The sequence below is a fragment of the Pelmatolapia mariae genome, linkage group LG15, assembly GCF_036321145.2.
Source record: "Pelmatolapia mariae isolate MD_Pm_ZW linkage group LG15, Pm_UMD_F_2, whole genome shotgun sequence".
NCBI lineage: Eukaryota > Metazoa > Chordata > Actinopteri > Cichliformes > Cichlidae > Pelmatolapia > Pelmatolapia mariae.
The window spans coordinates 517,501-539,786 of NC_086240.1; the positions used below are offsets into that span (position 1 = coordinate 517,501).

The 22,286-nt window shown below is 46.9% G+C and overlaps 1 protein-coding gene across 7 annotated transcripts in view; it reads right to left on the minus strand.

Annotated features, from left to right (window-relative positions):
• LOC134642653 (kinesin-like protein KIF13B) overlaps window positions 1-22,136 on the minus strand; it is a 37,529-nt gene extending 15,393 nt beyond the window's left edge. For 6 of the 7 annotated variants that reach the window (XR_010096318.1, XR_010096319.1, XR_010096317.1 and 3 more), the window contains exons 1-34: window positions 22,039-22,136; window positions 21,829-21,924; window positions 21,485-21,567; window positions 20,483-20,576; window positions 14,128-14,140; window positions 13,981-14,041; window positions 12,774-12,866; window positions 11,742-11,922; window positions 11,516-11,603; window positions 11,278-11,412; window positions 10,761-10,873; window positions 10,036-10,147; window positions 9,461-9,673; window positions 9,253-9,363; window positions 8,349-8,483; window positions 8,060-8,190; window positions 7,388-7,474; window positions 7,061-7,251; window positions 6,346-6,559; window positions 6,087-6,249; window positions 5,725-5,871; window positions 4,751-4,900; window positions 4,458-4,586; window positions 3,987-4,160; window positions 3,745-3,902; window positions 3,105-3,237; window positions 2,844-2,987; window positions 2,735-2,764; window positions 2,544-2,643; window positions 1,251-1,377; window positions 641-696; window positions 441-559; window positions 140-316; window positions 1-53 (exon numbers count right to left, since the gene is read on the minus strand). The exon at window positions 1-53 is cut by the window's left edge and continues 40 nt beyond it. Coding sequence is in view for 3 of the 7 variants with exons in the window: in XM_063494549.1 (XP_063350619.1) it covers window positions 1-53; window positions 140-316; window positions 441-559; window positions 641-696; window positions 1,251-1,377; window positions 2,544-2,643; window positions 2,735-2,764; window positions 2,844-2,987; window positions 3,105-3,237; window positions 3,745-3,902; window positions 3,987-4,160; window positions 4,458-4,586; window positions 4,751-4,900; window positions 5,725-5,871; window positions 6,087-6,249; window positions 6,346-6,559; window positions 7,061-7,251; window positions 7,388-7,474; window positions 8,060-8,190; window positions 8,349-8,483; window positions 9,253-9,363; window positions 9,461-9,673; window positions 10,036-10,147; window positions 10,761-10,873; window positions 11,278-11,412; window positions 11,516-11,603; window positions 11,742-11,922; window positions 12,774-12,866; window positions 13,981-14,041; window positions 14,128-14,140; window positions 20,483-20,576; window positions 21,485-21,554 (3,902 nt within the window). In the remaining 4 variants the exon portion in view is untranslated. Of the gene's footprint in view, window positions 54-139; window positions 317-440; window positions 560-640; window positions 697-1,250; window positions 1,378-2,543; window positions 2,644-2,734; window positions 2,765-2,843; window positions 2,988-3,104; window positions 3,238-3,744; window positions 3,903-3,986; window positions 4,161-4,457; window positions 4,587-4,750; window positions 4,901-5,724; window positions 5,872-6,086; window positions 6,250-6,345; window positions 6,560-7,060; window positions 7,252-7,387; window positions 7,475-8,059; window positions 8,191-8,348; window positions 8,484-9,252; window positions 9,364-9,460; window positions 9,674-10,035; window positions 10,148-10,760; window positions 10,874-11,277; window positions 11,413-11,515; window positions 11,604-11,741; window positions 11,923-12,773; window positions 12,867-13,980; window positions 14,042-14,127; window positions 14,141-20,482; window positions 20,577-21,484; window positions 21,568-21,828; window positions 22,015-22,038 lie in introns of those variants that run through there. The other variant, XM_063494548.2, reaches the window with a different exon arrangement.
• Between the last annotated feature and the right edge of the window lie 150 nt (window positions 22,137-22,286).

The window sequence follows — 22,286 nt, forward strand, 5'->3', positions numbered from 1 at the left end:
CCGCTGACGGTGCTCCGCTGAGACATTCTCTTCAGCAGACTCTGGGCAAAACCCTGCAGCACAACAACACATCAGCTGTTCTCCTCAGGTGGGGGCTGTGAAGCATACCCATCACACCATCTAAGCTACACACACACACCTGTCTCCCAGTAACACTGACACAGATGCGTTTCCTGAGGACCAGCTGCATGTGGGCCGGATGGCTCAGCTGCACCACCGTGCGCACCGTCAGGTACACCCTCTGGTCAGCGGGCACCACACGACTCAGCTGGGGGCACTCGTGGACCGTGGAGTCCCAGGACGCCTCGGCCTTCACCTGGAACGCATTCACAAGGAAATGACCGGCTCAAGATTTCCCTCCATCTGCATCTGGTAGCTTTAATTCTCTCTAAAACAGGAAGAAGAAACCTGAGGGAAAAGTCATTTTACAGCCTCCCCACCTCTGGATCATAGTGTTTAACAATATGGAGGTCAAAGAAGTCGTCTTCATCTTCCCCACTGAGCAGCGCGTCCTGTCCTCCGGCCAGCGGGGCCGACAGACTGGACTGGAAATCGTCGGCTGGAGGGAAAACGCACACGTGAGGAGCTTCAGCGGCTGCTACGAGCACAGGTGGTTTTTACCAAGAGAGCAACAACATACCACTGAGATCCAGAAACAGGGCAGGAGTGTGTGTTTCCATCCCAGGTACAGGGACCCTGTGGAGAAAGTGATCAGCTGCTAAAGTTTGTTCCTGAGTGAAGATGGCGACCGCTCCGTCTTTAACACCGTGAGGACCGTGGATCATTCGACAGCTTCTTGTAAAAGCAGTGCAGTTTTTAATAGTACGCTCAATCACTTACAAACATGCTACAAGTAACTATTTATTGGTCGTTGTATTTGTTGTCATTAACTCAATAACTGAAATTCAGACTAATCCAAAGAATAAACAGTCCGACAGCTTCAAGATTAAAAGTCACAGAAAATAAAGACAGAATGAATCAATTTAATTGCTTTTTGGTCAAATTAATTTAGAAGAAGCTTTGAAATTTTAGGTGGTAAAATAAAACAATAACACTGGAGACTGTGGCCTGGGTTTCTGCATGTTCCATCACATTAAAGATAAATTCATTTTCTAAATACAGGAAAGCTTTTTGGAGCTGCAGTTCCATATTTTACCAGAAATCATTTGTTGCTCATTTTCTTCTCTGTTGTTTAGAAAACACAGATCATAGAAACTGTTGAGTAAAGAAACCCAGTAAAACCCATCCACCTCTCTACTGGTGCTCCAGGAATGCCGCTGCCAGCAGATGGAACCATGACGGCGTTCCGTTCTTCGGTGAGGGTCAGACGACACTCCAGCAGCTGCGACTCTCTTTCAACATCATCCTCCGACTTGTCTGTGCGCGTTCACAGGAAACGAAAGCAGCAGCAGGAAGAACGTCACACAAACGCTTAGTGGTAAAAACACCGCTCCATGAGTTCTTCAAGGTTTTGCAGACAACAGACTTTGATCATTTTTTATTTATTTATTTATTTTTTAATTTATAGATTCACTCACTGGTCGTTATATTAGGTACACCCTTCATATTATTGCAAAAAAACCAAAACAAACTAATTGGCTAACACACTGCACCAACTGAACATATTTAGAAATGCAAACACGGTGAAGGTGACCTGCAGAAGGTCACAGCAAACGTGTGATTTGCATGACTGAAATGAATGAGCCATGCTTATTGGCTCATGGCTGGTCTGAGGATCTACTGGGTGTTTCCTACACAGCCATCCCTGGAGTTTCGTGGCAGCTCTCTGGGTGATGCCCGACGAGCATGGACAGCGACCACCTGTGCCATCCCTCAGCCTGCTGGTGGACACGCCTATTGTATTGATTTTATACGCTGCCTTGTTCTCCAGTTATTGCTCTCACAAGACTTTCAGAAATCATACTCTGACCTTTAAATTCGTCCAGTTTTTTTAGTCGATGCGCCTCACCCTAACCCTCTCCTCATTCTCGACACACTCACAAAGGTGTCCACCCGCCCAGCTGGGTGACGGCAGTCCCCCATCAGCCTTTTACTGCCGAGGGGTAAAAACTACAGCATCTCTGAATGCACAACACATGTAACCTGGACGTGCTACACATTCACACGGTTGGCTCAGAGGTGTGTCGGAGACTGTTGGCACACACCACATCCTACGTCGAGTATTACTGCTGCGCCCGTCCCTGTAACCATCACACAGCACCCATCTGCTGATAGATGCTTCCAACGGGTTAATGGTTCACGCCACGAACCTCAGATAATCTGAAACACGACAGCGGAGTTCACCATACTCAGTGACCTCCAAGGTAACCAGATCTCTTTGCACAAGTTGGATGTGACACAAAGAGCAACGGTGTGATGTCATCACGTCAGCATGGACTCAGATCTGTTTTCAGCTTTTGTTGAATATACGACATGTAAGAGTTTGAAGGCAAAACGCTGTCTAACTCGGTACTAGCAAGGTATACCTAATAAAGTGGCCAGTGAGTCCCCTTTCTGCCCAGCCCTTGTGTTTCCAGCTGTACCTGCTTTACAGACGATCTTCTGCAGCTGTTGGTCTAAATACTCCTGTCTCTGAGTCAGCGTGGCCAGCCACTGTTCCCTCATCCTCTCCAGGTCCACCTCCTGCACACACGCACGCACACGCACGCACACACGTGAGACAGACTGAGACTGTTTCCTCTCCATTACACACAGACTACACGACGTCTCTTACCTGATAGCTGTCCATTTCTTCATCCGTACCCTAAAATGTAAATTCACACATTAACAGTTAAAAGGCTAAAAACTGAAAGCGTACTCAGTCTGAAGAACGGCGTCCTCACCTGTTTTGGATCGTTTTTGGGGAGACGCACCTGTCGGACCTTTACATCTCCAACAGACACAGACAGGATGGAGGCTGCAACGAGTGGCATGGTGCCCGAGTCTGGCACTGGACAAACCTCCACCTGCACTCGCCGAGACTGTCCCTGTTCAGAAAAGAACAGTTACAGACGGCTCGACTCCTTTCTTCATACCTAATCTCTCTCACACACACACACACACACACACACACACACACACACACACACACACACACTAACTACCTGTCTGAGCTGGAAGATTCCTCCTGTGCGGACATCTTTAGCGGGAACAACTTCTACAGCTGTGAACTCTCCCGCCTCATTCAGCTCCATCACCTTCACCCACAATTCAAGCTGACGGGTCACCTCACTCCACCTGTGAGAGACCGCACCATCAGGGCACAGCAACAAGGACAGAACATAAGAAAGTTGCTCAAAGGCATTAAGGAGCTGAAAAGGCTGATGCTGCATTCTATCTGAAGGCCAGCAGGTGGCGACAGCTGTAGTTGCAAAAGCTCTCCCTGAAGTCGATGAGATGACGACTTCCTGTTCTGACCTCTGTAAACACTTTGTATACTTTATGAATCCCTGTAGGTGGGATTCCTCTCTGCATTTAACCCATTGACTCAGTGAAGCAGTGGGCAGCAGGGTGTAGGGACGGTACCTTACTCAGGGGTAGCTCAGGGTGGTGGATTTGAACTCACTCACTTAATTTGGCTCATATAAAATAAAATATATATTACATATAAAGTATAAACATATTCCAATAAAATGCCACCATCTGCTCCAATTTTGATGTCTTCTTGTGTTCATGTTTCTCCTCAAATCTCCCTTTTCAGATTACTGAAGTTTATTTGCTGTAGATGCGCTCGTATTGATGCACCTCTCTCTGAGGGATCTGGTCTTGGCTTGGATCACTCCCAGGTCCCACAGTGCCAGATTCCTGCGATGGTTAGCCTGTTTGTGACCGTACACTTCGATGGCCACCGCCCCCTCAGCCAGAAATTCCACAAAATCTTCCGATACCGGCACAGATAATTCCTGAAGATGACACGAGGCACGTTTTCTGTTAGTGACAACTCACCTGCTGATCACAGCTTTTACTTAACCACAGAAACGCTCCACCTTGGTGCTGTCAAACACTACAGTACACTGAGGGTCTCTGGAGGCGGACGCCGAGCTGGAAGAGGCCACCTCTGGAGCGGTGAACACCGGCTCCTCCTGCGCCCAGAAGTGATACTGGCAGAAGACAAAGTTGGACAGGTGGCGAGGAAGCCCGGTGGCCTGGAGGATTTTCACCTAGGATGAGCGGAAATGCACCTCAGAGGGAAAAGGACTTGATCTTTTTCCCACAATGACAAAACACAAGCAGAAGGCAGTTAAGCTAAAGTTAAGTAAACCTGCCGCACTTCACACGAGTGCATCCGACTCCATCATACGGGGCAGAAACACTCGCTGGAGAGCTACAACAGGCAGGATTATGACTTCGTGTCCTGCAGAGGGGGCGTTATGACTAGCAGAGTTTCAGAGGGGCACGCTGGGTTTCTGCAGCGTTTGCTGGACTTTGACCTGTTAAAGAAACTGAAATCATCTCACCACGCAGCGGAGTGTGCGCTCATGTGGATCTCCATCTGTGCTGCTCAGCTGCTTGTCAGGACCGCCTCCACCTTCCTCTTCACAGCTCTCTGTACCACGCCACACTTCGACGTGAAGCCGACCTGCCACCTGAAACACACACGGGCATTTCAGCACCATCAGCTAGCAGCTAACTGTCCGTTTGGTGCTGTGCAGGTAAGTTCACACTTTTCCAGTTCATCAGAGGGAAAAACATGGCCTCTGTGGCTGAAAACGAGGCAGCGAGATGCCGGCGTAAACCCAAAACATCGTACCTCTCCCTTCTGGTTGATGATGGGCACCGCGTACTGCAGTTTGACATCGTAGAACAAACAGGCCAGGAAGACATTGGCCACACCGATCAGGCTGTGATTTTCTTGCTCATCGAAAAAAGGGTCGGCACGTTTGAAATAGGAGCGCATCACCTCGATCGGGGAAAAAGGAAGCAAGAGTTAGTGAGAACGTATAATCCCTCAGGCCATCCACCCAAACATCTGTACACAGGTGCACCAATCACAGAGAGAGAAAACCACTCCTCAACATGCAGACTGGACGAACTGCAGATCAAAACACCAACCTGCTCGTTCTTCTTCTTCTGGGGGAACTCCTGTTTCATTTTACTCCAACAAACTGAGTGAAAGATGAAATTTGCTCCTTTAAGCTGCCTACACCAGGCTTAGCCAACTCCAGGCCTCGAGGCCGGTGTCCTGCAGGTTTTAGATCTCGCCCTGGGTCAACACACCTGAATCACACCTGATTAGTTCATTACCAGGCCTCTGGAGAACTTCAAGACATGTTGAGGAGGTCATTTAGCTTTTAAATCAGCCGTGTTGGATCAAGGACACATCTAAACCTGCAGGACTCCGGCCCTCGCGGCCTGGAGTTGGACACCACTGGCCTCCACACTGACATCAGAGCGAGCCACAGGCTCTCATACTCAGGTTATTGTTACCTTATTAGGTTACGAGACGTTCCACTTAGTGACAGTTAAAACTTTAACCTCAATCACAACTTTCATGTAGTCTGCTGTTGTCAGCAAATTCTAAATTCTGCACTAACATTTATATTTCTCAGTTTCACATATGTTGTGTTTTTTTTCTGTTTTTTTCCTTCCACAACTTCCCAGCTTTCCCACAAACGAGCTTATACTTCACTCTGACTAACGAGCGTTCCTGCTGCGTGGCTTTCATCAGCTTTTGATGCATGCTGCGTTCTATTTGTGGTCGTTCTAGTTCGTGTCTCCACTCACTGGATTGTCTTCGTCCAGCTCCTTCCACTCCTGGTAGAGCTCCCTCATGTCCACCAGCCTGTTCTCCATCTTCTCCAGAGCCCAGATCTGCTTCCCTTTACCTTTACGCCGCACCTGGATGGCCGGCTCGCTCAGCACTGCATCGCGCTGCGGCGACAGGAAAACCAAACGTGACCCTGTCAGCATGTCCATCCTCACAGTCGGATACGGCTTTACAAGTTCAATCCAAGAGGACTGAAACATCATTTCAACACTTTTCCTCATCAAATGTTGCTGCGACCGAACTATGAAGCCTTCATCATCACCTTCTCTTTAACAGGTACCACGTTTGTTTTAAAGCAGCAGACGTCATCCTGCTGTACCTTTCTGTTGGCATCCAGGTTGGCGGCCGGTATCTGCAGAGTGACCAGATACTCCGTCCTTTTGTTGAGCTCCTCAGCAATGAAGCCGGCCTCCTGAGCCAACAGCCTAGCCCGAACGATCTGCTCTTTAAGTCGTCGCAGGCTGCGGGTTATCATGGCCTCTCTGTAACACAAAGACACGATGACAGTCAGCCACACTGTGCAGAGGCTCCTAGATTTCTTCTTTGGGGACCGACAGAGAGAACAGAGGTAGCGCCACCTGTCCTCGCTCCAGCGCCGCACACGTTTGTTTGAGCTGGCTGACAACACGGCTGCAGTAGCACTGCCTGGGACGCCCGATGGTTTCTCGGGGGTGACTCGCTGGCGGAGCTGCTGCAGCTCCTGTTCATACATCTGCCTCTGGCGCTCCAGAGCACAGCGCTTCTCCTCCTGGTGCTGCTTCTCCAGGGTCTGCAACACTGACTGCAACGGGTCTGGAGGAGGACACGGGGAGGATAATGGAGAAGACACTGTGATTATTCTGGCTTTCGATTAAAGACACACTGTAGGTGTGAGTGTGAGAGTCAGTGGTCTCTGGCTGGAAGCATTGCAGACACACAAACGCTGATAAACACTCAAACCACTAACAGATAAAACCCTGTCAGAACTGCTTTTGCCTCCCAGTAAGACAGTAAAGGCACATTTTTCATTCTGACTTTGGCTGTTCTTCACATTATTTATATTTTTACATTCAAACTCTGCATTCACTCCATTTCCCAGCAGCACACCTGCCAAGTTTGAAGTGACAGAGTATCAACAAAATGCTTCAAGATTTTTTCTCCTTTTAGGTCAAAAAATAAAAAAGAATTTTTCAAAAAATGAAAAAACCAAACCGCTTTTATTAGCTCATCTAACAAATGGCTGACCACTTCTTACAACAATGTTACGATTTAAAGGTAACATTTTGAAAAAGCCCCTCTGTTACTCTGACTCACCGTTGTTCCACATGCCTTTCATCATGACCTCGGCCTGGGCGAACTCGTAGCCGAAGCTCCTCTCGCTCGACACGTCGCTGTACGCATCCAGCTCGCCGACCTCCAGACAGTCGCTGCTCGAACACTTTGTCATCGCGGCACCCTCCTCATCCTCGCCCCCCTTTTGCACCTTTTGCCTGGGCAGGTTGATCCTGCGCTCGCACAGAGGAAAGAGCGAGTCGGACAAAGAGGAAGTGTCGCAGAGCGAAAGAGAAACACTTTGTTACCACATGTAACAAATGTTGGTGTGAGAAATCTGACGCCGCAGATCCAGGTTCAAACACACACCTGAAAAAGTGGTTGTTCCCCCACAGGATCCTGTCGCCATGGTGAAGCTGCACGGGATTCACGACCTCAGTGCCGTTCACGTACGTTCTGCAGAGAGAAAGCACAAAGCAAACATTTGATGTGCATCTACAGAAACTGAAACGAATGAACTCTCCCAAAAATATTAAGTATAGTTCTAGGTTCTTTCATTATTATTAGAGCACACGGCTCTGATTCAACTCATTAAAACATTTTATTTTAGTCGGGCCTGGTGTATCCTGGTGCTCTACTACAAAGCACATGGAGCAAACCCAGGGCATCTTTTCCTTAGATGGATTCACTCGGTCTAACACCAGCAGTGAGGGCGAGCAGTCACACGAATGCAGATTTAACTAAAATCAACCCAGGGTTTCCAAATGTAGCCTGTCCATATAACCGGAGTTTGCTGCATGTGATCAATAACCAACATGGACGGACAGAACACAGCTGCTGTCACCAAAGTGCTTGGTGGCAGCTCCACAATGCTCGTCATTGCTGCTAACATTTAAGGCATTTTGCAGGAAAGTCTGTTGTCTGCAGCTGTGAGATTGACCTGCAATCCAATTCAAATTGAACGCAGCTTTGCAAGCACAAAGTGAGCATTGCAATGAGCCGGTCTTCTGCAGTATCGTTTGTCACGGGCTAGCTACATACTTAGCATTGCGGTGAGGAGTGAGCACCACGCCGTGGCTCTCTGTGACGTCAATGACGCAGTGTTCTGCTTGGATGGCCATCCCACACAGCTGGATGTCCTGTGAGTCGGCTGAACCCACGCGCGTGTGATCCTGGATACAGGACAAATGGTCACTTAACAATCTGAAAACTATCACAAGCAAAACATCTGCACCTGAGCACATCTGCTGTTTGTTAATGCAAACATCTAATCAGCCAATCAAATGGCAGCAACTCGATGTATTTAGGATGGATGGTGAGTTCTCAGTACTTTTAGGTAGTAGACCAGCAGCTCGTTGAGGGCAGGGTCAGCGTTGAGGTTGACCAGATAGCACTTATCGTCGACCACTCGGATACCAGACGACTGCAGAGAAATGCCCAGGCTCTCCAACTGCCTCTGACGCTCCTGCAGAGAACACACGTCACGTTCAACACAGGAACTAACCGAGTGATTGTTCTGATCTGTAGCTGCTTGATGAAAGAAAAGAGAAGTGGCTGGGATACTAAACATAATCTCCATCATGAACAAAACAGAAAAGACTGATGACATGTGTCAGCTCAATAAATGAATTGATTCTGAGTTCAACGAGAGTTTTTAAAAATATATTCATCTGGATAGAGATGGAAAAATAATGTATTCAGCGTGTCCTGAAAACTGAAGCTAAGCTGAAGCGTTGAACTGCAGTTCCTCTAACGGCCACTTGAGGCTGCAGGTCTACGGGCTGGTACAATGACACCGTTACCATGACTACCACCACTTATGGATGCTTTCAGTTCATTTCAAACCGCTGCACAGTGGCTGAATGTATTTTTTTACCTTATCCATTTGAATACTAGTAAAGCGTAGAGGCTGGGGATGTAACCCTCTCGCAGTGAGGTGACAAACAGCTGACTGAAGTCGCTAACCCTCTTAGCTGAGCTGTTGGTGTCTTTTGGCCCATTTTATAGAATGATGTGACCAACAGCATGGCCGTGTGTGCAGTACTGTCCGTCTCAGCGTTGGTGAAATCCCATTATTTAATTAGTTTGTAGTTTCACTGTTTAACAGCGTTTACACCTTCCTGTCAAAGCCTCCGAGCGTTAGCTGGTAACTCCAAACACTGAGGATTTAAACGCTATCAGAAAGCCACGGTGACGTGTTTTGTATGCGGTCTTGTGTGTTTGTGTGTTGCTACCTGTGCAATGGCCTCCGTTTTCCTAAGTTTGTCCTCCCAGGTGACCGTCATATCTTGGATCAGTTTCTCCGACTCCTCCAGTCGCTCCTTGAGCTCGGGGGCCTTCATAGACTGAGAGTGACAGCAGCTTCATTAGACTCTGGACACATGTCACTGGATTATTACCCATAATGCTCACTGATCAGTCGCAGGCTGAACGAGGCCAAACCTCCGCCTCGGTGAGCTGCTCCTTCAGCTTCTCCACTTCCTCTCGTAGCTCGCGGATGATTCTTGCATTGGGGTCTTCGTTCACCACGGCGTGGTTGACGATGTTCTTGGCCCGGTCGGCGTAACGAAGAGTGGACAGCGTCTCATCGTAGTTGTCTGCTGCTGGGCTGATAGTGGCCACCATGGCGGTGCGACTGTTCCCTCCGAGGCTGTCCTGCGGGTACGAACATTGCCTCAAACTCAGTTATTAACCCCAAACTCTGAGCATTACAGTAATGTAATTAAGCACGATGACTTATGTGCGCGCAGTTTGAAATCTAGGATGTTGGGGAAACAACATTTCACACCATTACAATGCTATCTGGAGCCAAATTAAGACTGATTTGAAAATCCCAAATTAAACACCCAAAGCTGGCAAATGGAGCCTTTTTCCAACTGAGCAGAACTAATGAAACAAACAGCAGAGCCTTGAAATGTCACAAAATTAATTCATTTGAGGCAAAAGGAATGCCTCCGATGTGAGTTTGCAGTGCGATCTGAGGCTGCATACTTGAAAACAAAGTTCCTTTCTTGTACCTTGAGCAGCCAGGTGAGCACAGAGTCTCTGTAGGGGACAAACTTGCTCTTGTTCTTCCCTGCTCCATGGTCAGCCAAGGCAGAAATGACTAAACCCAGAGTGCTGAGAGATCTGCAGGGAGGGACAGAGATGGGCTTGTGATGCTACGATTAGAAGTCCACACGTCACCTGAACAATCTCAGCTTCAAAAGACTGAGTGAAGCACAGACTCAAAGACCGCTGCTATCGCCTTGTTAGCCGGACGCTGATGCGCTTCTGCAAAACATCTTTAATTGCAGAAACTAAAATATGCTTCCTATTCAGGGGCGTTCACACTGGTGACCCAATAGCAGGCCACACACACATCAGAACTGTTTGAGCACTAAAGATGCTCAGAGACGCAGAGAAACAAGACGTTTCCAGTAACTTCAAACAAACACGGGTGTCTGGATGCTCTAGAGCCGAGGTGGGAACTCCAGGCCAGTGTCATGCAGGTTTTAGATCTCACCCTGGGTCAGCACACCTGAATCACACCTGATTAGGTCCTCTGGAGAACTACACAACATGCTGAGGAGGTCATTTAGCCATTTAAATCAGCTGTGTTGGCTCATCATCTAAAACCTGCAGGACACCGGCCCTCGAGGCCTGGAGGCGGACACCTCGGCTCTAGACTGAAGACAAACAGCAGCAGGCAGTAAAACCGGCTCGACTGTCAGTATCACAGGTTTATTTTCTGCGCACTCACTTGTTGATGTTGCTGCCTTCTTTGAGCCGCTCCCCTGCAGCTCCAGTCTTCGCTGCCCGCTCACTTCCAGCCAGATCCACCAGACTCAGCTTGCTCACCTTCTCCCCGCTCGTCTGCAGCAAACACACGACGACGCACACGAGCTCATCGAGCTAGAATCTCTCATAGCTTTTGAATGAGAACGACTTAACGGAAGCAGCGATTCACAGACAAAAGACGAATAAAATACATCTGGGTATCGCAAATGTTGATGCAAATTATTATTTTATACGTTTTTTATAGATGTAACTGAAAAATTGGACACATGATGTGTTTTTGTGACAGAATGCTAACAGCAAAGTGCCAACAGACAGACACCGACAGGTTTGAGTGCTTCTCAGTGTTACACGTTTGGACTTTAAATAAGACGAAACGAGTCCCCTTGAGTTCGGACACATTTCACGAACACTCGAGCCAATAACTGAAAAGATAATCAGCTGCAAAGAGAGACGGTGTGCACACGCGAGCGTGTCTTTACCCCAGACCGCAGGTCCGTGAGCGTGTGCGTGAGGATGATGTTGAACACGGCGTGCGACCTGCTGCTCTCTTCATTCATGTTTGTGGCCGCCACTGTGCGAGACTTATTTCCCTCTGACATCAGAGACTCGATGTCCTGTTGAACACCAACAAACACACACGCCGTCTGCAGCCACCGTTATTACTTTCTGGTCCTCGGAAACCCGATGCAATAAAAAAGAAAGAAACAGTTGGTTTACCTTGTAGCTGGTCACAGCCAGACGGGAGAGACCGTCCACGTAAGGCCCCAAAACTTTGTGCTCTCTGACTCTCAGTGCTTGTCGGCTTCTGCAGAAATAAGGAGACAGTCACAGCTTTGAGTCCTTCAGCTGCCTGGACTTGTTCAGGGAAGCACTGTGGACCCTGAATGTTGCATGTTATTCCAACATCGCAGCAGAATGACGAGTGAGGGTCTCAGCATCTCACCCCTTCGGGTCGAGCAGGTCTCGGACCTTCTCGTTGTAAATCTCCATGTAGGACACCTCCACAGTGAAGCTCTCCCCTTCACGGGCCTCCTTCTCAGTCCTGCTGAACAGCGAGCTGCAGAGTCGAGGGATAAGACCGGGCTGCTCTGACGAGCCCATCATGGTGTACGACTTCCCAGAACCTGAAGACAAACAATCCAGACGCCAGTGAGAGACAGAACGAATCACTCATCATTTAATACAGATGCTTGTATCCAGGATCATAACAAATGTAATTCATTTAGGAAAATTCAGCTGGAATAAAAGAAGCTGCCAAACTAGAGTCAGGTGAGAGCGCTTCATGTCTGACATGTGAGTGTGAAGGTCTCAAACAGCATCCCATGTCATTCATTTGTAATCGCGAAGAGGGGACTGCTGAGCCAGGCTTAGTGTTTATCACTGCAGCTGTTTGACAGACGAGGCTTATGGGAGCTGTGGGCAGGGAGGGGCTGACCCTGCCCGAACCTGCATCTGCCCATTAATCAAAAGTTAATCTACTTGTTTTGGTTCAGCAGATGGAAAAATGGCATCCTGACAATATCAGCCACAGCATCGTTACTTCATGACACCAAACGTTGTTTCTGCTTAAACAGGCAGAGCGTGCCACGACTGTGCCATCTCTTTCCTCCGGAGCCAATATGTGCAGCGCAACAACAGATCAGTACCCCCGTGTGTTAGCATGAGTCTGGTCAGGAAACACTCGGCATTCAGACAGAAACAGTGTCAAACAGGTTTCAGAGTATTCACAGGTTACTGCGGTGTGAAGTACAGAAACAAAGCACAAAGCTTTGCAGTGACTGTATGACCCAAACTACTGAGAACTAAAATCAAAGTCACAAACAGTCAAATCCTGTTCAGATTCAACTCGCTTCATTCAAATCTGACGTAGGAGGAGCAGCGATTCTGTGTACAAATGGAAACATGTGATGCTGCGGTAGGATGTGCAGTTCCTCTTATCTTTACTTATTTTAAAGTTGTTGTTCTGAAATGTTACCCGTCTGCCCGTAAGCAAAGATGCAGGCGTTGTAGCCCATGAAGGCATTGTCCAGCAGACTCTCCCCGAGGCACTGGAACACCACGTCCTGACCTGCACACAAAACTCAGACTGTAACTGGTGAAATCAGCAACGACACACAAACGAAGCTGATGATCCTACAAACTTTTAACACGAACGGGATGACAGGAAGAATAATTTTGCTCTGTTTTCAGACTGAGCCACAACCAGTGTGACTCAGTGTGTAACCCCTTCATCCAGTGGCGGTCCTAGCCTGTTTGGCGTTTCTCCTCCTCTTCTTTTCTATTTTTTCTAAACTGAGCACTTGATGGCTTTGAACTTTTCTTGTCCATCTTCCATTGGCTTTAATTTTGCACTCCAGTATGAACACCCATCCCCCAACCCGAGGATCACCACAACATAACCTAATGTGCTCTATTTGGAAGCAGCAGGCCCCCCCTCCCCTTTCGACGGGTTGTGTGTGAGACTTTAAATCATCAAACTGTAAATTATAAATGTTAAATAGTTATTGATCCCTTTACCCCTGGTCCTAAAGCGGATATTTATTTTCTTACTCTTCTTATATTTATTGTTTGTTTACTTGCACTGCTGTAACTGGAGCCTCGTCGTCTCGTCTCTCTATATACTGGACTGTATGTAGCGGAGATGACAATAAAGTTTACTTTGACTTCAGCAGCGCGCAGGCGCACCGAGGGCTCTCGCGCTCACATTTCGCGTATAGAATTTCGAAAAAACATCGGTGCAAATTATAAGTCTGTATCATGATGTCTGCTGTTTTCGTGTTTGTTGGTTTGTTTTTATTTTGTGAGTTGGTTATTAGACGCTGCTCCAGCCACCAGAGAATCCCCCGCCGCCCCGCCCTCTCCTCCCTGTGCCGCAAGCAGCAGGTGCACCTCGCAAACGGAGGGCGCCCTTACTCCCAGCAAATGGGCGATAGAAAACCGACCGGTGCCTGTGACATTCCCGATATGCGCTGGCTGATGTCGGGGCAGCATGAGTACGAGCTATTTTTTTTTTTTTTTTTGCCGATGCCCGTGATGCCGCCCCGGGCAACCGCCCGTATCAAAAACCGCTACTGTCTTCATCCCAGCCCCCCCACGGTCGCCTTCTCAGCTCCATAAATAGTTCAGAGTATCAGGAAACACTCCGTCAGGAGACACGTTTGTCACTGTGAAAATGTACCAACCTGCAAACTTGTCTTTCTGAGAGTCGTCCATAGACCAGAAACAGTAGTCGTACGCAAAGACCTGCAGAAAACATGCGACACACATGTCTGTAATGTGCACACGGAACCATAAATGCGCGATTAATAACTCCATCACATCATATTTACCTTGGGCTGATTCCTGGAGACAGAAGAGAAGAAATAATATTGTTACTGATATTTAAACTTATTTGTCATAATTCTCAGTAAAATCTTTGACCACACAGACACACGCACACACACGTACGCGTGCACGTGCCCACGCACGGTTGGAGGTCAAAGTCAGAGGAGAAAGGAGGTTTCAGGGTCTTTGCTTTTGTAGAAAAGTCTAAATCAGTCATCGGGTCACTAATCATCACCGGCCTTTGTGAATCCAGTCGCTGCGTTCCCCGAGACGCCGGCCTCGGATCGACCTCTGCATCCACAGCACTTTTAAAACACCGTCACCGTGTTTATCCCAGCCAGCGCAGCGTCACATGCATCGACCGCCAAACACGTCAACGCCTTCCATCAAGTCCAGTTTCATTACCACACATGACCCGTTCTCCAGTGCAGCCCTTCATCCCACGTCATCATCAGCTGAGCAGATGCTTCCAGCCTCCCAGCTCTGATTTCCAGGGTGAAGATGCGCTTCTTTATACGAAAACTGCAAAATGTCAGTTTCCTGCTGTTACTAATTTGCTCATAAAAATAATTTTGTGTTGACATCAGGAGGATGTTTTCTGTGATTCTGCCATTTTTAAATAGAGAACTACTTAAGCCAGCTCATCCAAACCATGTCGGCCAAATATCTGTCAGGAATATGGAATTTCAAAAACGTAGCTGAAGACTGATGTGGAATCCTGAGATATCGAGTTTGATGGAAAACATGATGGCACGTGATGTCACAGCAGTCCTCTGCACGTCCTCCTTCAGTGTGTATTTGAATATTTAGAAAATCGACAGATGTTGTGATGAGAGCTTTATTATTTCTGTAGATGAAGCCAAAGCATTTGTTTAAACACTCATTTGGAATAACCCATGAGACATTCCAATCCAAGGTCAAACCTGGAGGTTTATTTTTCAGTGTTATGCTCATTTTAAACCACATCACAGAGTTTCAGGAGACAAAGGCAGGCGGAGTATTACAGCTAAATGCTACTGTTGCCCCCAATCAGTCAGATATTTGCTCCACCGTCTTCATAATGGACACATTATTCTCGCATGATCGTAACTCCAGCGCGCTTTTCACTCGTTGATTACAAATTCCAAATTTCTCCAAAGTCAATATTCTGTCTTCAGGATATATTCCTTATTCAACTTGTACGGAGCCTCGGGGCTCTCAGCCAATCACCTGCGCCTGATGACATCACACACTGTGACATCACACAGACTGAAGGTCAGTGTGAGAAACTGACCTTTTGAATCCACTGTAAAAAAACAAAACAAAAAACAACAAACAAACAAAAAACACACCAGACCTTTTCCTGTAATTGTACACATTCATCACGTCATTTCATTGGCCCCGCCCACTTCAGATCAAAGTAGTGTGTATGTGCGCCACCATATCAAATGAGTCAGACGTCCACGGTTTAGGTCAGTGTGAGGCCCGAGCTGCAGGCTCGCAGGGATTACTTCCACATGAACTGACCTCATTCGAACCTTTGGTCACGTTTAATAAACATCCACTGAGTGTGTATGCACGGATATATGTTGTAGAGAAACACAAGAGTCTACTTTAAAAGCTTGTTTTTCCTGCAACCAAGTGCTAAAAACACAAAATCAGTTTCTATCTGCTTCCTGTTATTGTCCTACTAGAAACAGGCTGACAACATCTTTAAATGGGATTTGTGCTCCAGGCTGTGAAACATTTAGGCTGATGTCAGTTGAAGAGCTTCCATATTGGCTGTAAACTTATGCTGTTTTTCTGAGAAAGCAGAAAAGCAGCAGGACTGAAGGAAAATTGAGGCTTTCCTGTCTGCAGCCGGTTGGAAGATGGCTGTGCAAATCTCCAAGAAGAGGAAGTTCAGTGCAGATGGTATCTTCAAGGCTGAGCTCAATGAGCTCCACGCTGGGGAGCTGCTGAGCACTCTGGGCAGAGGCGGGTGTGTGGACGGTCAGCTGATCAAAGGCAGAGGTCCCCCGAACAACTGCACCGAAACAGCAAAATGAACCACATCCTGCACGAACAGGATGCGGTGGGCTTTAAGGCGAAGCTCAAGCTACATCAGGACTCCGGCTCAGACGTGACGCTGCCCCCATCTGCCAGACACGTGAGCTCAAATACAACAACCACCAAACTGCTCACTGCACTCAAAACCAAAGCCTGAGTGTCGTACTCCAGGGAGCACATGTGCCCACCACACAGGAGGAAGCAAAAGCCAATCATATAACAGCACAATCAAACTAACCCTATACAAGCAAAACAACTCGAATACTAACAACACAGAAGTCTGACATGCAATAATATGGCAGCATTTTCAGCCACACTGAGTCACTAAAAGTAAATGTTTGACGCACGCACACACACTCAGTTGTCACCACTCAGATTAAGGAGCTGTAATGAAACAAGGCCTCCCTGTGTGAGACTTGGCTGATCCATGAAAGAGCAGCCTTTAGTCCCGCTCTCTCCTGGGATGGTGAGGACATTCCTGAGATAACTGGCTCGCAGCATCAAGGAATCACTAAAGGAGGACGACGGTAGGTCAGCAAGTCTGTGACCAACAAAGTCTGGGTTTATACAACCGGTGATTTACAAATCAAAAAATGGAGACGTCATAGTGAAGACATAAAATTAAATGTTGTCATGAAGTTTGATGTTTTAAAATCCATCCCAGGTGGTATTTTCTTATCAGATCTTATATATTAAATGTTCTCTTAGAGCAGCGGTCCCCAACCCCCGGGCCTCGGACCAGTACCGGTCCGTGAGTCATTTGGTACCGGGCCGCGAGAGTTGAGGCTCAGGTGTGAAATGTATGGTTTTCAGGGTTTTTAATCGGTTTTCAGCGTTATTTTGTTATCGTTTTTATCGTTAACTCGGTTTTCCTGGGTCTTTTCATGTGTGTTATGAATAAATCTTCTTTTTTTCTGTACCGGTACTGGTTTTATTTTGTTGTATTTATCCGCAACACCTTAAAGGCCGGTCCGTGAAAATATTGTCGGGCATAAACCGGTCCGTGGCGCAAAAAAGGTTGGGGACCGCTGTCTTAGAGCATACGAGGAAATTCATGAAAATAACTGTTAGAGTCCTCCCACAGTATTAACCTCCTAAGACCCGAACTCTTCCATGGCAGCATTTTTAATTTCTCTTTGATATTTGGGCTGATTGTTTTTACATTCATCAGGTCCCAAAGAATTACCAGATTTTTTTTTCCTAATTTTTGTTTCTAAGAAAAATCAGAGACACATGTGAGGATATTAATTTAAAATTTCGATAGAACAGTAGCAGTATAGTGTCCTCGTAAGTGGATATCAGGGCCTTGAAGAGCAAGATTTAGTGTTTTGGTCTAAATAACCCAAAATGTGATGTCCAGGTCCTAGGAGGTTAAAGCAGGAACAGGGCTTCATTAATCTGACAGGCCCTGCTGTGCTGCAGCCTCCCAGGGTGCTGGGACATATTAACACCCTCTGAAGCAAATCAGCTGAACCATCAGGCAGTGAGCTGACTAAGCACAAACTTTACAGAAGAGGCCGTCCTCTTCACAGCAAACAGGGAAACTGCAGTACTACAGACACAGATGCCTTCTGCTTTCCACACTTTGGTTAATCAACACGAAATGCACACAAAACAATCGGCACACAGAATCGTCTGTTAGAGATGCTGATAGCAAAACACCTGCAAATGGCTAATATGAGCAAATCAGCTGATAACGTCGGTCTGACACTTTAGGCTTTTTAAACAGGCACTATTATTGCTTTACATCTACACCTCTTTATTATGAATTCATATTATGATCCTACTGTATAATGATGGTAGCATGTGTTTGGATGTTCCCTCCTACAGGAGCTGACCAATCATGATCAACCTTTGCATAAACACCCTGTGAGTGCCAACATCTCTGAGTTATACAGATATTTTATACAAATCCAACAATCGTGTGCATTTGTACATTTGACAGTTCGATTAAGCACCAGACTGAACGTCAGGTTGTGTGTCACAATCCAACGTATTATAGCATCACACTACAATGACTGCAGTGTTTGTAACGTCCCATTGAGACAGCAGTGGTAGGACTGGAGACCAGCTTGTGCCACAGAGGCTAAAAAAGCAGTTTAACTCCAGTCGGCAGGAAGGTTTTGGAGAGGTCCGCGAGACTTGAGAAGATTATGTGAAATGCTAAAGCTTTGTAAAGACCAAATTTACCGACGGGATAAATTAGGTCAAGCCTTCCATTAGGAAGAATAACATTTACTTCTATAGTAACAATACTGTTGATTCTTGTTAGTTTGTTAATGTAAAATCTAACTATCATGAGTTAAAGATGAGTTTACCACCTCCACCGTTCCCGTCTGACCTCTGTGCTGGTCTGGGACCGTTTGTGCCACACTGAGCCTGTAAAACGTGTTCATACCGAGCCCCAAATGGGGAAACACAGCGCCGCTGAAGCGTGTCAGGACAGAAGAAACACACGGATACATACGCATGAAAAAATGCAAAGAATCACAGTGAAATATGAGACTCGAACCTCCTTACAAAGGCAGTGATTCATTTAGTCCATGTTTGCAGGGGACTGATTGCCCTAAGGCATAGTTACATGCTGAACAAGGGCCAGGACCTCCAGGGAACATCTCCCTGCACCACTCAGTATCTGGCTGACTGCAACACGAGGAGAGGAGGGTCGGACTGCAAACTCAACCATCAAAACAAATACAGTTTCGTGTGTGCACGGCAACGCATTGCACCAGTGTGACTTGTGACATCATAAACACGACTGGAGTTACAGAAAACTCCGACACCATTTCCCTTTGCTTCTTCCTGCTCCTTCAAATGTGTGTCAGACTACCTGAGCAGGGCTGAGCCGGGACGCACACGCCCTTTGTAAAGAGTAACGATGCAGAAGAGACAGAGGGAGGAGGGACATTTCCACGGAGGATGGGTGGAGTTTTAGATTTGAGCCCTTTTCCAAACGACTGGGCGCCAACCTGAAAAGCTGGTTAGATTCTCTCCAAACTCACCTGACGGTAATTAAATGAGTGAATCTGTGATACAGTCAGTCCTGTTATTGTATACATATTACAACACACTCACAGCCAGGAATCTCACTGAACTGTCTGCACTTGTCCAATGCAAATAGCTACTCATAAAAAGGGAGAGATAGTCATTAAAATGTTGCAGAGATGAGGAGAAGAGTGTTGTTCTGTAAGGCAGAGCGCCTGATGATGTCATGGTTTTACCCTGATAGCATGAACGGTATGATTTCCAGCTGGCCCAGGATATCGTTGCAGCTACCGCAATGGCTTTGTGACCCCACAGAGAGGTCACACAGAGGGGGGTCAGTGTAAGAAATGTAGGTGGATGTATCGGTGAGTGCATCTGAATGTGATTTTGGTCATCACATTGACATATTACAACTTCTGCTTCTACAAACCAACCAATAGAAATGCAGCCTGAAAGACTAAGTATCACAGGCGAAGAGTTAATGTGACCGAGAAGCTGAAAACCTGATACCCTCACATGGCGGCAGCCTTTCAATCGTCTCACGTTATGGAACCACGTCCACGATGCTGTGTCAATACTCACGGAAACAGGAAACGGCTTACAGAGCTTATAGACCCCCTGCTCACCGTTAGAAAGAATCCAGGCGTAAGCCACTTTTGCACTGGCCTCACATTTCCGACCTGGAAGCTACGTGTATGGTGCTGATTCACTGAGACAATGTGTTCATTTAAAAATAGAAAACGTCCGTCTGTCTTGGTAAATACTTATCCAACAAAGGAGCCCGTCCCTGCTGACGGCAGACAAGACGCAAACCTAAATCTCTGAATGTTCTTCAGCGGCTATCATGACAGCGACATCGCATGGTAGGAAGTAGCAAAGGAATTGCAGCTCTGAATCATAGCCAAAGATTTAGTAGCTATCATCAGTCTACAGAAAAACCAGAGTTTATTAGATCCATGCTGCAAATTTCAATTTAACACGTTCTGAAGCACGCCTATGGTCAAGCTCCAAGTCACGCTCCAGCCACCAACACCGGTCCACGTGTGAAACACAGCTAAACAAGTTGTGGCGTGCTGCTTAACTAAAGTTTACTTTGTCAAGTGTGATGTCATCAGATTGATGATCCCCAGCAACGTGACTCAAGCCGACAGGTCTGCTCAACAATGTTTCCTGATAAAGAGATGAAGCTCAACAAATTGATTGGCTAACCGGGGAGGCTCCACTGTGGACAGGATCAAATGTTGTTGTGGTGAAAGTGGAACAAAGAAAAAATAAACCACAAAGTGTCTGAAATTTAAACAGGTTGGCTTCAAACTCACGACTACTTTCTTCCATGTAACAGCTTACCGGGGGTCTGCTGTGTTCATACTAGTGACGGCTGGATGCAGGACTGTCTGGTTCCCATCCATCTCCACCACACATTTGGTTTTCAGGTCTTTTTCTGGATAGTGGAGAAAAACAAGGTGTGATTTTTGGACTAAAAAAATAAATAAATAAATAAAAAAAGTGAAATGTCCAAAAACAAGCTGCACAGTCTTCATAATGCACTGTTTAAAAGCAGCAGCTCATATACTGGGTGTCATAACTTTCCCTAAAAGTTACTGAGTCACTCTGCAGAGTAACAGGTGGCGTGCATGCGCATGCATGCATGCATGCGTGTGTGTCCATAAGCTCCAAACAGGCCAACAAAGGGAGGCAGGAAAGAGGTTTTATTGAGGCTGATTCATCCAGGCCTGCACAAACACTACGACCAGTTTACAACTCCCTGTGCAGACACTAAGGAAAACCAGGCTCACACCTTCTCTTCCTCATTCCTACCTGCACTGGAAGGATTTTAAGGCGGAGACAGAGCAGCAACTTCCTGTCAGAGTAGGTGTTAGGGCATATGAGTCACAAGGTTGTATTTTATCTTTTAAAATGCTTTATTATCAGCTTTCATTTGAGGACTCTTAATCAGAAAGTGATAGCTACACTTAAAAGTTCAAAAGTTGCTGCTGCAGTTAGCTGACACTCCAGTCCAGCTCAGCTGTTGTCAGAAGTATTTAGGCCAGTGACAGTGCACAAAACACGTCTCTGCGATCTCGAAACGGCACCTATGTGGGAGGATATTTGAATTCAAAACTTAAATTTAAAGACATAAGAAGTGCGTGTATACTTCAGAGCTTGAGGAGAAAACCTAACCCTGCACTGAGCTTTACTGTTTACCAAAAGTTGAACGAGAGCAAACACGGACTCAGATATGGGTGAAGCGCAGGGCTGATACTTCCCTTTGAAGGTGGACGGTTGCCTTTAAAAGGCTTCATTGAAACCAGCGAGTTAGCCATGAACGCTGCAGCCGTTTGTACTCACCTCTCCTGTTCATTGGCCGCACACGAACAGCCACCTTTACATTGGAGTCACTGAGACTGTTGTCATCCATGGTGGCACCTGACCTGCGTCACATGAATTTAAAAAAACAAACAAAACAACAACAACAACTGTGAAATGACTTGGCGTGTGCTTAATATCACACATTGTGCGATACCACTTATTTATCCGAGTGACACCTGAACACAGCGATTAAACTGCGTTCATTTTCTAAATCACTTTTCTAAAAACTCCAGTCAGTGACGGGTGAAGTCTACCGTGAGAAGATAACAAGGTAAATAAAAGAAAAGGAATAAACCCTCCATAGTTCAGAGTAGCAAACTAACCGTGTGTGCAGTGGTTTGCCCGTCCGACTCCCTCCTCTCCTCTCAGGCGCCTTCAAGTAGTGACACACAGCAGCTAGCCGGGCACGCTAATGAGGGCTGCATGACAGCAGCACACAGGATTAAATACTTCCACATTTACCGCCGATAAAAGTAACCGGCACTTGTACACTGCACCGTGGAAAGCCCCTTTAAGGTCTAAGAAACACTTACGACAGTCCAGGGTTCACAACCACAGCTCCTCCACCTGTTGCATTTCCTGAAGACTTCCCGCAGGAATCAGTCAAGCCATGTCAGCTCGCAGCTAAAGGGATTTGCTGCGAGACTTAAGTCAGAGAGCTTCCAAGTCCGTCAGCTGCTCCGAGCACACGCGGACCGTCGCTATGAGACGGAATTGAGCGCCGCTCTGTGGTCGCACCTGTCGTAGAGTCTGCGCGTCTCCTTCCAGCTGCGCTTATTCG